Here is a 16,326-nt window from a genome sequence, read left to right as displayed (position 1 = left end):
GACAGAGATAGAGACAGCCAGCGAGAGAGGGAACACAAGCAGGGGGAGTGGGAGAGGAAGAAGCAGGCTCACAGCAGAGGAGCCTGATGTGGGGCTTGATCCCATAACGCCGGGATCACGCCCTGAGCCGAAGGCAGACGCTTAACCGCTGTGCCACCCAGGCGCCCCTAAAATATGTGTAATATTTAATTATAGTTTTATAATTTTCTTTTTTTTTTTTTAAAGATTTTATTTATTTATTTGACAGAGATAGAGACAGCCAGCGAGAGAGGGAACACAAGCAGGGGGAGTGGGAGAGGAAGAAGCAGGCTCACAGCAGAGGAGCCTGATGTGGGGCTTGATTCCCATAACGCCGGGATCACGCCCTGAGCCGAAGGCAGACGCTTAACCGCTGTGCCACCCAGGCGCCCCTAAAATATGCGTAATATTTAATTATAGTTTTATCATTTTCTTCAAAAAGCTGTTATTTCAGAAACAACAAATGTTGGTGAAGTTGTGAAGAAAAAGGAACTCTCACGCACTGTTGGTGGGAGTGCAAGCTGGAGCAGCCACTGTGGAAAATAGTATGGAGGCTCCTCAAAAAATTTAAAATACAATTACCATATGATCCAGTAATTCCACTACTGAGTATTTACTCAAAGAAAAAAAAAAGCTAACTTGAAAAGTTATATGTACCCCTATGATTTTTGCAGCATTATTTATAATGGCTGAGATATGGAGGCAGCCCATGCCCAACCATAGATGAATGGATACGGAAACTGTGGTATACATATATACAATGGAATATTACTCAGCCATAAAGGAGAATGAAATCTTGCCATTTGCTACAACATGAATGGATCTAGAGGGTATAATGCCGAGTGAAATAAGTCAGAGAAAGATAAATATTATATGATCTCACACATATGTGGAATTTAAGAACTAAAACAAATGAACAAAGAAAAAAAAGACACAAGCAAAAAACCAGAATCTTAAATATAGAGAACAAACTGGTGCTTGCCAGAGAGGAGGTGGGTGAGGGGATAGGTGAAGGATTAAGAGTATACTTATGGTGAGTACTGAGTAATGGATAGAATTGTTGAATCATTATATTATGCACCTGAAACTAATAGTAATTATACTTGAATTTTTTAAAAAAATACTTTTTAAAAAGCTGTTACATCAGTAATAGTTTCTTCGATTTCTACTATTCCTGGAAAATTCATAATCATGTTAATATTTTCTACTCAAAGGCTTATTATTAAATTCTTTTCCAACTTTCCACTTTATTGTTTTAATGTGATTCCATTGAGTGATACTTATGGTTTCAATATAGGGTAGTCTTTGTATCACATGGCTCTGCATTTTGTGCTTACACATCCTGCAGAGTGAACAGTAAACTACTCTAGGAAAAGAAGTGGGCTCACTCATCTGTTTATCACCTGGATCTGGTTTAATACTAAGTACTCCCTAACATACATTCCCATGATACCCTGTAGTTGTTTCTCTTGTTGTGATACTTACAATGATTGTAATGAATTATTAGCTATTGAGCCTCTGACCTTCCTTATGGAATGATAACTCTAAAACTTACATGCACCTCTTTATTCCTACCATCTACCACAATTCTGGCAGATACCACAATTCTGGCAGATAATAAATATGTACTGAATGAATGAGTGAATAGAGGTATTCCCACAGCAGTAAATACCAATAACTTAAACAGTATTGAATCTGTCACTTGATGATGTAATGTCTGTTTTCCATTGCATATGCCTTTGCTTAGCAGAAAACTATTGAGAACTTAGAACATAGTATGTTAATTCATATCCTTTCATACTCTTACATATGAACATACCCTTTGATGTCATTCAATTTATGATTGTTAAAAGAACTTCTTCGCAGACTTACTGAGAGACTCTATGAAAATTAATGACTTTTGGATACTGTATTTTCTTATCTGTAAGATGAAAATAAGTAATACATTTAAAATTCTATTTTCTGAGGATTCAATGAGATACTGCCACAATCAGCACCTAGTATACGGACTGCTACATATCGAGTACTCAGGAAATACCCTTTCTTGTCTATAGTTCCTCCTTCTCTTATCCTCTTTCTCCCTCTTCTCTTCTCCCATGTCCTTCCCCTTTCCCTCTCTTCCTTTCTTCTTTTCCTTTCTTTCTTCCTTCTCTTCTCCTATCCTCTCCTCCTTCATTCACTTCTCTACCAGAAGGTAAACTGCTTTAGAGAATTGAGTCTTACACATCTTTTGATCTCTAGAACCTAGCACTATTGCGATACATCGCAAGTACTCAATAGGTAAGGTTGGAATCATATATGAAGTCTCTGGGACAAGAGCCCATTAACCTGAAGACCACGTTAATCAGATAAAATTATATTTGGGGAAAGAGATATCATAAAAACATGCTAGTCCCAAAGATGAATTAAGATGATTGGGTAAAACATACATTTTCATTAGCAGTGAATTGCCTTCATTAAAGATAAGATAAACAGAGTTATTTAATCAGCATAAAAGTTTTACATTTGTAAAAATGCAAATATTTTAGAGAAGTTTCAATCCTTTGGATTTCTCAGCCTTGGGAATAAAGAATTAGTTGCTTTGATCTACAAGCAATCTGCCTTACGGAGCTGTTTGCCTTGAATACTGGTGAGTGAAAGCTGGTGAGCTTCGGTTGTTCAGGAAGCTAGTGTAATTCAATTTATCTTATGAGTCTGGAGAGTGGAGTGGAGAGAGTGTTCTAATAATAAGCCTGAGGGTCTATCAGAGTTTAGGGTGTTGGTCAAAAACAGAGATGAACAGTTTGAGTATTGTTTTTCCCTTTGTATTTGCCTTTGCCCTGTTGCCTGCCCGCCTATTTCTTTTAGAAATAAAGACTAAAACCAGTTCTCTTCATGACACAATGTAACATTCTTCAAACCAGATGTTCTAACTCCATCAATACTTGAAATAGAAAATATGTTAAAAAAAAAAAAAAGAGAGAGAGAAAGAAAAGAAGACAAGTGGGAAAATTCACACACGAGAGACAGTCAAGAGGTGGTCAGTTACATTGGTATGGCTCATTTTCCTTTTAGAAACATTTTGCAGTCAAAATTATGATAAAGCCCTTTTTTTTTTTTTTTTGCCAAGAAGTGATCTGTAGGTGTGTACACAGTCACACATAAATTTATTACCTTTTCTTTAATTTTTTTTATTACAGTTGGTGTAGAAATTGATACTGAATATTGTAAAGAAAATCTTACTAAGAAAATCATAGTAAATGTTGACCACATATCAACATTTTAAATGTTGTATTCTGTATTAGGAATTTATGAAAGAATAACAACAGTTCCAAGTATCTGTAAAATGAGCCTGTATTAAGATATCTATTTGCATCTGTGTTTTGACAACATCAGATATACTACTTTTCTCAGCAGCCTGAAAATTTTACCTTTTGCCAATTGGGATGATAACAGCTCTTGGGAGAGGTATTTTTCTTCTGAGTGCAAATTCCTAGCTATTAATGCTTTTGATACTGCGGTCAGCCCTGGGAGGGAAATGCTAAATTAAACTAATGAACTTCCACGTGTCACACAACTGCTTTCTTTGTTTTCTCTTTCTTCCTGTCCGACCTGTGTTGCTGATTCCAAAAACAGAGAGCAGCATCCAGTGAACTTGAGAAGGAAGTTGTATACAGAATGACAAGCACCACCCCCCGCACCCCACCCCGCCAAGTAATGGGAAAGGCCATCTAAATGTGATTGGTGGGTCCCTTGTGACTTGTTCCAAAAAGTAGCTGATCCTTCATTGTGGGTGACTATAAAAGCAAAGAGGTAAAGAGGCAGAGTAGAAGGAAGAAAAGAAAGTGGATAGTTGGGGCAGCTAACATCTACTAAGAAAGAGAGAGAGAGAGATTGAATATTTACCTTCAAGTCTTTATTGTTTAGACACCGGGGTAAAATGGTGCCCGTCATTTTTCTGAGCACCTTTTTGCTTCATTTTCCTGTTTCTGTGACCTCAGAACCGTAAGGAAATGTTATACCCTCTATTCTTTCTATAGTGCTAGCAAAGTGACCTTATTAAATGTGTTCTGTGTTAAAATTTGATTGTAATTCACCATTTTAACTTCTGAGACTGAGTGCTGGTTTGCCTTATAAATTTTAAACAAGTGTAAGAAGGGAATTGTCATCTTTATCTTAAGATAACTCTCTCCGCATACTCAAGTTTATTGTAATACAATGAAAAATGTTTCAGGACTATTTCAATAAGCTGAAGTTGTTTCTTATGCATTTTCTGCATTTCTGCTACACTTGTTTAAAGTGCTGATCACTTTCTTTGCATAGACGGTATATCCTTTGGGTCTCCTCCGTGATGCAGACTCATTCTGCCGAAAAGGCTTGTCTCCACCTTTCAAACCTTAATGAATCTGTATCCCTGAGTGCCGTCTTAGAATATGATGGATACAATACCACTATTTTTGACCAGTCTGTGGAAGAGGATAACTTCTATGCTTGTGCAGATTTCCAGGTGATGCACTGGATTTGCCCTTTCAGAACTTCTGTTGGGGTGATGAAATTATTATAAAAATCATTTTAGGAGAAATAACAAATCTTGATTTGGGATGAATTGTGGAAGTGAGGGAGTAGAACTAGAGAATTCCTGAGAGTAACCCATGCCACAGAACTTGTGAAAAATTGCTATTTTTCTTTCACAGGGAGTGATAATAAAATACAATCACTTCTTTTTAGATAGAACCATTTAACAATATGAGGAAAGAGAATCCAGGTAAAGAGAAGCAAGAGTGGGACTCAGGGCAATGGAAAAAGAAAATGGAAGGCTAGCAGACGTAAAAATAAGTTTATTAGAAACATGCTAAATAAAGAAATTGTAAAAAGTGGTCTCCACATCTCCCATTAAGAAATAATGTGCTTTCTGGAGACTCTCAGCTTGAGAAACCAAATTAAGACATTGTTTACCAGCTTACTGTCTAAAAATTGTTTTCTCATTCTCTTCTCTTTAACGTAAACAGGTTTCTCAGAAGTCCAAGTCCTCTGAGCAGTTGGCTTTTGTGACATTGTTGGCTAAGGGAGAGACGCTTAGAATCTTCGAGAGGAGATCTGTAGCACTCACTTCAGAGGAGACGGTAACCTTTATGCAGACAGATAAACCCATCTACAAACCTGGAGAGAATGGTAAGTCAATGTTCATGCTTCCTCTGTATGGCTGGCCTCAGGAACACATTCTTCAAATTTAGAGCAAGCCAAACACGTGAATGCCAGTCTGAAGTTTAAACTGTTACGGGATCGTGGATTTCTAGAATTTCTACCGGTTGTCTAGATCAGTTATGAAACAGTGCCCTCCAACTCCATTAACTGAATGCTTTGCTTCTTAAACTCATGCATGCCACTTTCACTCTTTAAAAATCCTAGTGACAGACTTCCATAATACAATGACAACGAGCATGGGACGTGGAGTAAAATTATTTGGTTTCAGTTGTTACTCCCTAATTTACCAGTTGGGCAAGCTAAGTAAACCTCTCTTTAGACTCAATTATTTTCCTCTATAGAATAGAGATACTAAGAAGATCTAACTTGCAGAAATACTGTGAGAATAAAATAGGATAGTCAATGTAAAATAGTACTTAGCACCCAGTAAAGACTCAGCAAATGATATTATTAATTATTACTATTCATACCAGTAGAAGTAATCACAAATCTGATAACCTAAGCAGAGACCTTCTAATTTTCTTTATTATTACATTAGGTAAAAGGTAGCAGAAAGAACACCAAACTAGGATTCTGAAGGATGTGGTCTTTGTTTTGGCTCTGTGGATAAATTATTGGGTTTTGCCAAGTAAATTCAGCTCTTTGAGATCTTCAGTTTTCCATATGTAAAATTAGGGGGTTGGGTGATAGCATCTATGTATTTTCTTCTACTAATATATATTTGCATGATTTATTTAAAAGACATAAAAGAATTGAAACAGAATTCATATAGTGAGATTTTTTGCTGCATTATATTCTCTCACCTTATTAAGAGGCTATGATGACAGCTATGTATACAAAGGTAGTTAAAATGGTCTTTTTGGAATTAATTTAATGTTTGCTAACATTAATATGTTTTTCCAGGAAAATTATAGGAGGAGTGTAACTCCTACGATATATATTTCACATTTGTCTTTTTATGATTAATTCTGGCATCAATTTTTAAGGTATCCCTGTGGGCCTTTAGGGTAGAAGTTTCCGGTGGCAGCAGCAGCTACCGTCAGGTTTGGTAGTGACAGAACAATCGGCAACAGAGGAATTACAAATGTGTAATAAGAGATCTTTCCAAATAGAACCCAAATTTCAAAGAGTCAAGTGAGGACTAAGGGAGAAGGGAGTATAGCATCTGTAATAGCATGACAATTAATTTCTATAGCAATTTACAAGCAGTCATACCTGGGAGAGAAATAACAACAACAAAAAATATTGTCCCCTCTTCCTCTCTTCTTTTAGTTCAAATTCGCATTGTGACACTGGATACCAAGTTCAGACCTGTTGAGGATTTGGTGAGTTTAATAATTTCTAATGATACAACGAAATTGCAGCAAATGAAACAAATCCATTGCTGTATAAAGTGTCATCAGGAAGCTTTCCGTAAGTATAGGAATCAGTTCTGACATGGAATATTCTACAGGTAAAATTTCAATGCTGACCCCTAAATTTAAACCTTCCCTTTATAGTGAGTTAATTTGTACTTTTTTAGGTCTTCTCATCCTATAAGGGAAAAAATGGGTTTCATGGAACCTGCTTTCCACTTCCCTGACGAGGTTCAGAATCTCCTTCACATTTGGGATTTTCCTGGCATGCTTAGCTATAGAAACTTTGTCTTCTGGGAAAGTTAAGACTGTTTCAACACTAAATCAGATAATCTCAATAATGCAATATCTGGCCAAAAAAAAAAAAAAAGCACTATTACAATATTAACCTGCATTTTTTTTTTCTTTTCAGTATCCATTGATCACACTTCAGGTAAGTGAACCGTTTTATTACAATTTCTCAAGACTATTTTCTGAAAGCACTCATTTTTAAAATATTCAGATAAATAATGATGTGTCTAGTTCTCATTACATGTAGTTAGAAATTAAAATAACTGAAATAAGGGGAAGAAAAACTTTTACCTACATACACAGTGTAAGACCTCAGAGGAAGGCTGCCACATTTAGTATACGTCTGTGTGGCAAGTGCCGCAATGAGTTTTCATGGAAAATAGAAGATTGGCCTCCTTCTAACAGAGGTTTATATTTAAAATTGTTTAGTTTTGGCTATTCGCCTTTCTCAATCTTAATTTAACCACATCTTGTTTTAAGGAAATAGAAAACATAAACACCTAAAGATTTGAAACTAATTAGGTGATATTGTTACAAAATGGATGCTTTGCTTTCAAATCTCTGTTGCAGTGTAGTGTGATTTCAAGCTCATTTCAAATCTTATGTCTGTCAGTAAATCATTTGTATCAATCGACTCCAACATATGCATTTTAATTTCTACATGCAGTATGTAACATTATTATTAACTCAGTCTAAATGTTAATACATTGAGATCATCATTAATGAACACGTATGTAAGTACCTACTTCAAATAGGCTTCTTTATAAGTTGAATTTTTTTGACTTTGTTAAATGGGTGGCAAATAGTTCATCCTTCTAGTAAGATAAATATCAAGTTGGCCATTTTCATGTTTCCTGCGTCGTTAGTAATCCGTAAATAGTAGTATCTTCACATCCTAATTCAGCTAGTGTCGTGTTCCATTGAAAGCAACAGAAAGCTTAACTAACATTGGCTTCAATGGGTAAAAGGCTTATGTTTTCACAAACCTCTACATCTAAGTGTAGGTGCTTCAAGGATGGGGAAAGCTTAACTAACATTGGCTTAACTAACATTGGCTTCAATGGGTAAAAGGCTCATGTTTTCACAAACCTCTACATCTAAGTGTAGGTGCTTCAAGGACGGGGACGGTAACAGCATAATATTACCAAGGATCCAGGCTTCTTCTACTTAACCTCCCTGCCATCCCCCATGCATCGTTTTGTTCTCCATGCCAGCTGCATCTAATTCTTTTAGAAACAATTTCCCAGTGACTTCTACCTATATTCAATTGGCCAACACGTGGTCATATGGTCAATCCTTATTGAAAGGAAGCCTGGAAAATTGACTTAGTTGTCTAGACTTTATCATAGAGGAAAGGAAAAAAATTAAAATTAAGTGGGTAGTAAATAATATTTTTGTTTCTTTGTAGAAATCTTTTTATCAGGAGTTCTTTAATCACAACTGGGTAATATCAATAAACTTATGGAACCTGGCTGACATAAGCTGCAATATGCTAAAAGCAAATAAAGGAGAAAGGGTGGCATTATCAATCCATTCTTATTGTAGAACTTCCATTGAACAGCTCTTGCATGCAGTGTGAAAATTCATGACCAATTTACTTACCAAATAAATACCAGTGACAATCTGTATAGATATCTGTTAGGATAAGTACCTCCTTATGCATCTGTTGATGTGGGTCCACTCTACTTTGGAAGGCACTACTCTGGAGCAGGCTCAATGAGTTTTAAATTTTTCAGCTATGCAGCTCTGGTTCAGAAAGACAAAAATTCAGGGGCGCCTGGGTGGCACGGCGGTTGGGCGTCTGCCTTCGGCTCGGGGCGTGATCCCAGCGCTCTGGGATCGAGCCCCACATCAGGCTCCTCCGCTGTGAGCCTGCTTCTTCCTCTCCCACTCGCCCTGCTTGTGTTCCTTCTCTCGCTGGCTGTCTCTATCTCTGTCGAATAAATAAATAAAATCTTAAAAAAAAAAAAGAAAGACAAAAATTCAAAGCATTCATTACAGGTTATCATTGTTATCTTTTGGGGGCTTACCAGAAATATACTATATTAATTGAATATTGACATTAATTGAATTTGAATACCTGAGTAAGTTATGTTGTTTTTACAGTTTGAGATATCAATTCAATAAAATGGTAATTTTCTTTACTTACAATAACTACAGAAAATACCCCCAAAAGAAGGAAAGACTAATACTCTTTATGACCTCTGATTTTATTTCTTCTTTATTTCTAGGATCCTCAAAATAATAGAATTTTTCAATGGCAAAATGTGACCTCTTTTCAAAATATTACCCAACTCTCATTCCAACTGATTTCAGAACCAATGTTTGGAGATTACTCTATTTTTGTGAGAAGAAAATCAGGAAAGACGTTGACACACCAATTTACTGTTGATAGATATGGTAACCAACTACTACTTGTGGTTGTTCCGTATGAATGTAGAGCTCAAAGGACTCAACAAAACAATTTTTATGTTAGATTTAGGCAAAAGTCGATGAGGCTTGATTTAGTTTTCTGCCATTTTCCTTTCTTGGGGTTTTCTGCTTTATCATCTCACTCCTTGTCCCATAGCCTGATTCGAACCTCTGACTCTTCTCATACCTAGGAAACAGCTCATCTCCTAGAATCCAGACAATCTTCTACATGCTGTAATAAACGAAATGTGAAGTTCTGAGAGTAGGAAAGAGAAAGGAAAGACACTGTCACTTACACAGAATTTGGGGCAATTGAAAAGTGGTCTATAGAGATGCATACATAGGACAATGTTGTGCACAGAGGCTTCCTTAGTTCCGTGATTGCAGTAAGTTTTTCTCACCAGTGATTGTAGGGACTGATGTCTGTTTCTTTGTATTTCCAGTGTTGCCCAAGTTTGAAGTTAAGGTCAGTGCACCACAAACAGTAACTATTTCGGATGATGAATTCCAAGTGAATGTATGTGCTAAGTAAGTATTCAGGAGATTTGACTCCACAGGTCAATACAAAGCTCAGAAAGAATGAGAAATAAAATTAACCATGTAACTTCAATTACTTATAAGCTTACTTAAGATGATTAGAGAAGTAATGAAATCTCATTGTAAAATATATTTGGAAAAGATAAAGAAAAATATAAGAAATTACATATAATTAATTCTACCAATTGCCACGTACGTTGTGATTTATTTTCTTTTAATCTTTTGTGAATATTTTGCACAACTGCAATCATACTTTTCTACCCACTGTAATTAAGAAAACATGTCTTCATATTCAGCCACTCTTTCATGAATTCCAATTTCTTGCTGCATAAACATACCTCTATATGGCCATACCAGGTTAACTTTTCTTTTATTATATAACATATAAACTATTTGAGTTTGTTTTCCTAGTAAGAAGTACTATTGTAGTATATGTCTTTGTGTATAAGTGGTGTATAAGTAGCTTCTGAGTTAAAAATTATTTGCTTAAGAAAGATGTCCGGTATTGGAATTATCAAGACAAAAGTATAATGTTCTTTCAGGTTTTGATTGCCATATTACTCACTAAATACGTTGTGTCAGCACACAGTTCCAAAACCTGATACAGAAGTACCTGCCTCATGGAATCATCACCATCAGTGGTGTTTTCATTTAAAAAAAGAGAGAAAAGAAAGAAAAGAAACTCTTGAAAATGTCATAGTGGGAAAAGAGATATTTTATCAATTTAATTAGCATTAATTTGAATGCTCTTAATGTGAAAAAAAATCCTATATGATTTGAGAGATTTTCATTTTCTTTTTGAGAAATTATTTCTAATGTCTTTCATATTCTTAAAAGTGTGGTGCCTTTTTTCAAATTTCTAATAATAATTAATATAGTTAATATTTACTGAATGCCAATTACTGCGTTGAGCATTGCATTCATTATATTCTTACCACAATGCTATGAAACAAGAACTGTTATCATCTCTGTTTTAGAAAGAAAGATAACAAGATACAGAGAATTGAAATAATTTATCAATATTGATGGAGCTTTTGGATGGCAAACCTAGCATTGGATTTAGACCAATGCTATTTGGCTTCAAAGGTACTCTCCTAACCAAGACCTCTGTTATAATTTATAAACAATTAAAAATTTAGTATTTGACATAATTGTTTAAATTGTTTAATTGAGGACATGGAAATTACTTGCTTTTGAACATTTCGAAGTATTTTTAAATTTTCTTTAGTATTTTCAAAATATCTTTGAGAATATTCAAAGTATTTTAAAGACATATTGGGTAAAAGGCTGACACTTCTTACAATGTCCTTTGGACTCTAAGAAAAACATAATATTTTTCTGTTTCAGGGAAGAGTAGCTGACATGTGCCAGAATTTCATAAATGTAATATATGAGAGAGGGAGATTATGTGTGTTAAAAATAAGGGGATAATCAATATAAGTTTCAAAAAATCCAGGATTCTAAATTAGTTTCACTAGTAAAACCCTACCCAGAGCCTGAATTGTCAACGGGATTAATACTTATAATTCATCTGCCCAGTGTTATGCTAAAAAAGTACAACACACTTATCAGGAGAGCCAAAATATTTACCAAATATTGCCTTCATGGGAGACATACTAAGCTAAATGTTGATACGGAATTGGGACTTCTGGACACTTCTTTAACATTACATTCCACCTAGATTTGACATTAAATAGTATGCCACTATCAGCAATAACGATAGCCTGCAACAGGACCAGGCCTTGGAGACAGAAGCTGGTGGCTACAAGGTTATTTCTGGGCAGGCTGCAGGAACAGGAGGAAAGAAGTCAGTATGTCCAGGAATGAACAGGAGTGAATGAGTTGCCTACTTCAGGTTTTATGTGCTGTATCTGTGCATTGTTTCTTTACTGTTCCCTGGGACTTAACTTGGAACAGAGAAAACAACAGCAAATCAGATTACTTTAGCCAACAACCTCAGAGATGAATTAAGCTTTTAGAAGGGAAGAAAACTTGCCTACAGGCAAAGGCATTTTAATAAACTGCATTAATATCCACCAAAAGCTTTTCAAATCACAAAGAGAATGTTTATTCTTTCCAATCTGTATGAAAATTTGAGCTATGTATTTCATGGGCATGTGTGAGCCCATAGATAGTACTACAGTAAGAGTTTCATTTTGTAAGCAACAGACAGAAGAACTAGTAAGATATGTGCAGGAATAACACTTGTGGCCTGATCTTCGTCTTGCCTATATTTTGCATGTAATTGATATTTAGAGTTCACTGATGATTTTAGGGGTTTAGGCTGAGTCTCAGAAGCATTTAGAATTTTTAAATAGAGAAAAACCAATTAGTGGAATGGGAAGAGCATGGACTGTGGGAAGTGAGGAAGATCTGAGTTTGAATTTTAATCCTATACAATGCGGAGAAGTGAATTGCTTGATCTCAATTCACTAATCTGTACAATGAGATTGTACACCTACATCTCAGAATCACTTAAAAAAATACATGAGATAATCTATGTAAACATCGGGGATATACTACTGTCCAGCAATCAGGAAAAAAAAATATTAGAATTGATAAATGTAATTATATTCAGTTTTACTACTTACTAATTTCACATTCGTCAACTTTTTCTAAATGTTAGTGGAAACAATCCTCCAGTAACAAAAAAACTCAAATCAACTGTATTTCCCTTTGACTGAAACTTTAAAAGAAACTTGTTTTGTACTTTTTTGTGTGTTTTAGGAGAAAATGAGATATTTATTTAACCCCACCCCTAAGACATTATACCTTTCATCAGTGTTTATCTAGTGTATGCCAGTCTCCATACCTTCTATATTTATTGAATGCACTAGAATTTTTGCTTAAAGTATTGATCTAGAAGTATTCTAAGATCCTGAATAATCCACATATTAACTTATATGCATATATATTTTATGCTAAAGAAAAAAGGTGCTGCAATTTTTATAATTTTTCTATCAGAATAAAATATAATTTTAAAAACTCAATTTATTCATTAAATCCTATTCACTGAGATTTTAGATTCTACATTACCTTGAATTTGATCTTTTCTCATTCTTTCTTTCTCTTTTTAAAGTAAACTCTACTATGCCTAACATGGGTTTTGGATTCAGGACGCTGAGGTCAGGAGCCACATGTTCTCCCAACAGAGCAAGCCAGGAGCCCCCTGAGTTGGATTTTTTAAAAAGCAGCTGAATCTTAGTAACAGATCCCATGCCTAATTTAACCCAAATTCTTTGGGGAAGGTAGCACCAATAGGTGAGGATTCCCAGTTGAATTTGTTCACTGGGGTAGTCGTAGATTACAGATTTCATATACAATTTCTGAGGAAGCCCATAAAATATTCCCATGGTATTGTTCATCTATAAGTATTGTACACTTTCTCCTACCAGGTACACCTATGGCCAGCCTGTGCAGGGGAAAGCCCAAATCCGGGTGTGCAGAAAATTTTTTTCCTCTGGGAATTGTGAGCACAACAACAATGAAATATGTGAACAATTTACTGCACAGGTACAGATCATCATCTTTACTCAAAAAAAAAAGTTCTTCTTCATTTCATTCTGTAGAGAAGGAAAAATTTCCCTCTACCTTTGATGTTCTTCCACTGGACTAAGAATTACATTTACATGAAGCAGGTTAACAGTAGAAAGAAAAAAAGAGTTTTATTAGGTGCACATGGAGGCCCCCTAATGAAATTGAGATCTAACAAAATGACCGAGGCAGGTAGTTTTTATACTTGTTAAACAAAGAGACAATAAATTTGTGAGGAATTGGCAGGATAAAGAAATGTTTGGGTGCTTTTTATTAGTAGGGAATTCTAATTGAAATTTGGGCTGAGGTAGTAGATTAGAAAAAAGTGACAAGGTTTTTTCCCACAGCTTTCTCTGCTCTCAGGTTCCTCTCGCTAGTGGTAAGGATGTCTTTTTACTTTTTAGTGCAGCGAGGGTGCTTTTCATGTGGGAGATTTTGTTTCCTGCTTTCACAGGGATGGAGGAGGGTCTGAGTGTCCTGGCACTGGCTGTTTCTTAAGTAACTTTTATTTAAAATAATCAATATGCCAAAGTGGCATGTTTGGGGAAGACTGCCCCCAGCCTCTATAATTCCGTTTGTAAAAGGGACTTAACAACACTGTTTTCATTTTGTGGATAATGGAGGTTTCAGCTAGATAAGGTGAAGAATGAAGAGCAAATACAACATCTACCAATAGTCTCTTATTCTCTAGGTCATGTAAATTGTTACCCACATATGGATTCATCGATTTGTTAAATTTGAAAAATCTTTTTGGCTTTCTTGTTTTATATACTGTCTACTGACCTCTCTGATCTTTCTGTGTGGAATCAGTAGACATCTATTAGAGAAATGAACCCCTGATTGTATGCACTATGCAACCTAGAATTGTCCTTTTGAAAAAAGCTCATTTGCAAACACCTGCAATTTAGATCTGAGGTTCATTTTTGAAGACACCATTTGCTTTCCCCATCTGCAGCATCTCCACCTAAGTAAACAATTCTGCCCATTTCTTTGAGGAGTAACTTTGGACTTTGAACATGAAATTTGTATACTGAACTTCAGTTTATAATTTAAGTTTGATTGTCCTGAAGTTACTCACCAAACTGATGGACATCCTTTAGGTAAATATAAATATTTGTTCAAGACAAGCAGAAATCTTTTAGATAGGAATGCAGGTGAAGAAAGGCTGGTGGAATTCTTCCCATCTCCACATTAGCTGTGCATTTTTCCATGGTGTGACTATAACGTACGTTAGTTAACTGTTTTACCAAGCAATAGATGTTCTCTCAGCTAATGCCTTTTACCCCATTGTGAAAATTGAGCAATAAATAATCTGCTAAAACTACCTTTATATATGAGTGGGTTTACTTATTTGATATAGATTCCTTGGAGTGGGTTCCATGAGTCAAAGTAGATAGATCAATGATAGATACAATTATATATACATACAACTCTAATTTTTAAAAATATTAAGATATTATTGTCCAAAACGTTTTTAAGCATTCAAATTCCTGTCAGCAACATGTGAGTACACTGTATTTCCCAAATTGCTGTCAGCAATATACATATAGTTTTTTTAAAGTTGCCATTTTGATAGAAATTCATTTTGTTTTAATTTGCATTACTCATGAGTTTGAGCATATTTTCATATTTTTGTTATCAGTTTGAATTTGTTCTTTCAAGAACTCTTCATTATCCATTTTTCCTGTTCATGTGAAATTGAAATATTACCCTCCATCCTCTAAACATATTTTTTCAAGTCTGTTATTTAAATACTGACTTTGTGTTATTTTTGAAATATCAAAGTTCCTAATGTTTACTAAGTTCTCAGCCTTAGAAAAAGTCTCACCTACCACCGTTTGTACATACAGCTATTTAAGCATTTTAAGATTTTAAACATTTCTCAAATCAACATAAAATAGTTGTTGATTATATTCTAAAATAAGACATTTTGTTTTCTTCCAAATGGACATTCAGTTGTGTTAGGACCTAATCTTGTACAACTTTGCTCTCCCTCTTTATTCTAAATAATGCTCATAAAAGTTTCATCTATTTTATTGGCCTTTCTCTGACTTTTGTTTTATTATTTTCTTTCTGATATTATTTTTGTGTTCCTAAATCATTTATTTTTATTTTCAACATATTCATTCTTTTCCCTAAAATTTTATTTTGTAGATTTTAAAAAACATTAATTGTTTCTTTTTGTTAAAAACACATTGCATGGGGCTCCTGGGTGGTTCAGTCGGTTAAGCCTCAGACTCTTGATTTCAGCTTAGGGTCACAATCCCAGCATTGTGGGATCGAGCCCCATGTGCCTCCCTCCTCAGTGGAGAGTCTGCTCTCCCTCTCCCTCTTCCCCTCCCCTCTGCTCATGTTCTCTCTCTCATTCTCATGCTCTCTCTCTCAAATAAAAAAAAAATATCCTTTTGGAAAAACACACACACTCACTCACACTGTGTTTTACTTTTTCCTTTAATCATAGCTTAATACCATAGATTTTCAAGCAAAGCTCTTTTTTCCTTGGTATTAACATTAAGATTCTTATCTCTTTGACTCAGGGATTACTGAAAAATGTTTTTCCTTTAGTTTCAAGGCACTTAAGATTCATCTGATTACATTTTATATTTCTTTTTAATTTGTATTATAAATAGATGAAGTAAAATTATCTGTTTTTGTTGTTGTTAATGTTATAGTGGATAATTCAGAGGAGCACATATTCTGGGATCCGAATGCCTAGCTACCGCTTTCTATTTGTGTGACCTTGGGCAGATTATATAACCGACCTGTATTTCAGTTTATTCATCCATACCATGGAGGTGATAATAGTGTCTAGCTTATATGGTAGTTTTGAGAATCAAATGAATCGACATATTCTTCTAACATTTTTAATTTAGGATTAATAGACACTGTTTATTTTAAAATAGAATTAAATCTGTATTTCTCATCACTAATGGAAGATTATCTATAGATTTTTCCTTATTTTAAATCAACAGTTTACTTTACACAGTGTTTTGGT

The 16,326-nt window shown here is 35.0% G+C and overlaps 1 protein-coding gene across 6 annotated transcripts in view; it reads left to right on the top strand.

Annotated features, from left to right (window-relative positions):
- LOC100471213 (ovostatin homolog 2-like) overlaps positions 1-16,326 on the top strand; it is a 92,793-nt gene that overhangs the window by 40,616 nt on the left and 35,851 nt on the right. For 2 of the 6 annotated variants that reach the window (XM_034645920.1, XM_034645921.1), the window contains exons 3-9: positions 3,634-3,741; positions 5,007-5,169; positions 6,475-6,527; positions 6,970-6,990; positions 9,080-9,248; positions 9,704-9,788; positions 13,193-13,310. In XM_034645920.1, the coding sequence (XP_034501811.1) occupies positions 5,130-5,169; positions 6,475-6,527; positions 6,970-6,990; positions 9,080-9,248; positions 9,704-9,788; positions 13,193-13,310 (486 nt within the window). In that variant the 5' untranslated portion in view covers positions 3,634-3,741; positions 5,007-5,129. Of the gene's footprint in view, positions 1-3,633; positions 3,742-5,006; positions 5,170-6,474; positions 6,528-6,969; positions 6,991-9,079; positions 9,249-9,703; positions 9,789-13,192; positions 13,311-16,326 lie in introns of those variants that run through there. The other 4 variants (XM_034645922.1, XM_034645919.1, XM_034645923.1 and 1 more) reach the window with 3 other exon arrangements.

This window comes from Ailuropoda melanoleuca, chromosome 16, assembly GCF_002007445.2.
Source record: "Ailuropoda melanoleuca isolate Jingjing chromosome 16, ASM200744v2, whole genome shotgun sequence".
Taxonomy (NCBI): Eukaryota; Metazoa; Chordata; class Mammalia; order Carnivora; family Ursidae; genus Ailuropoda; species Ailuropoda melanoleuca.
Note: the sequence above shows the minus strand (reverse complement) of the source record. Positions and strands in the feature narration are given on the sequence as shown.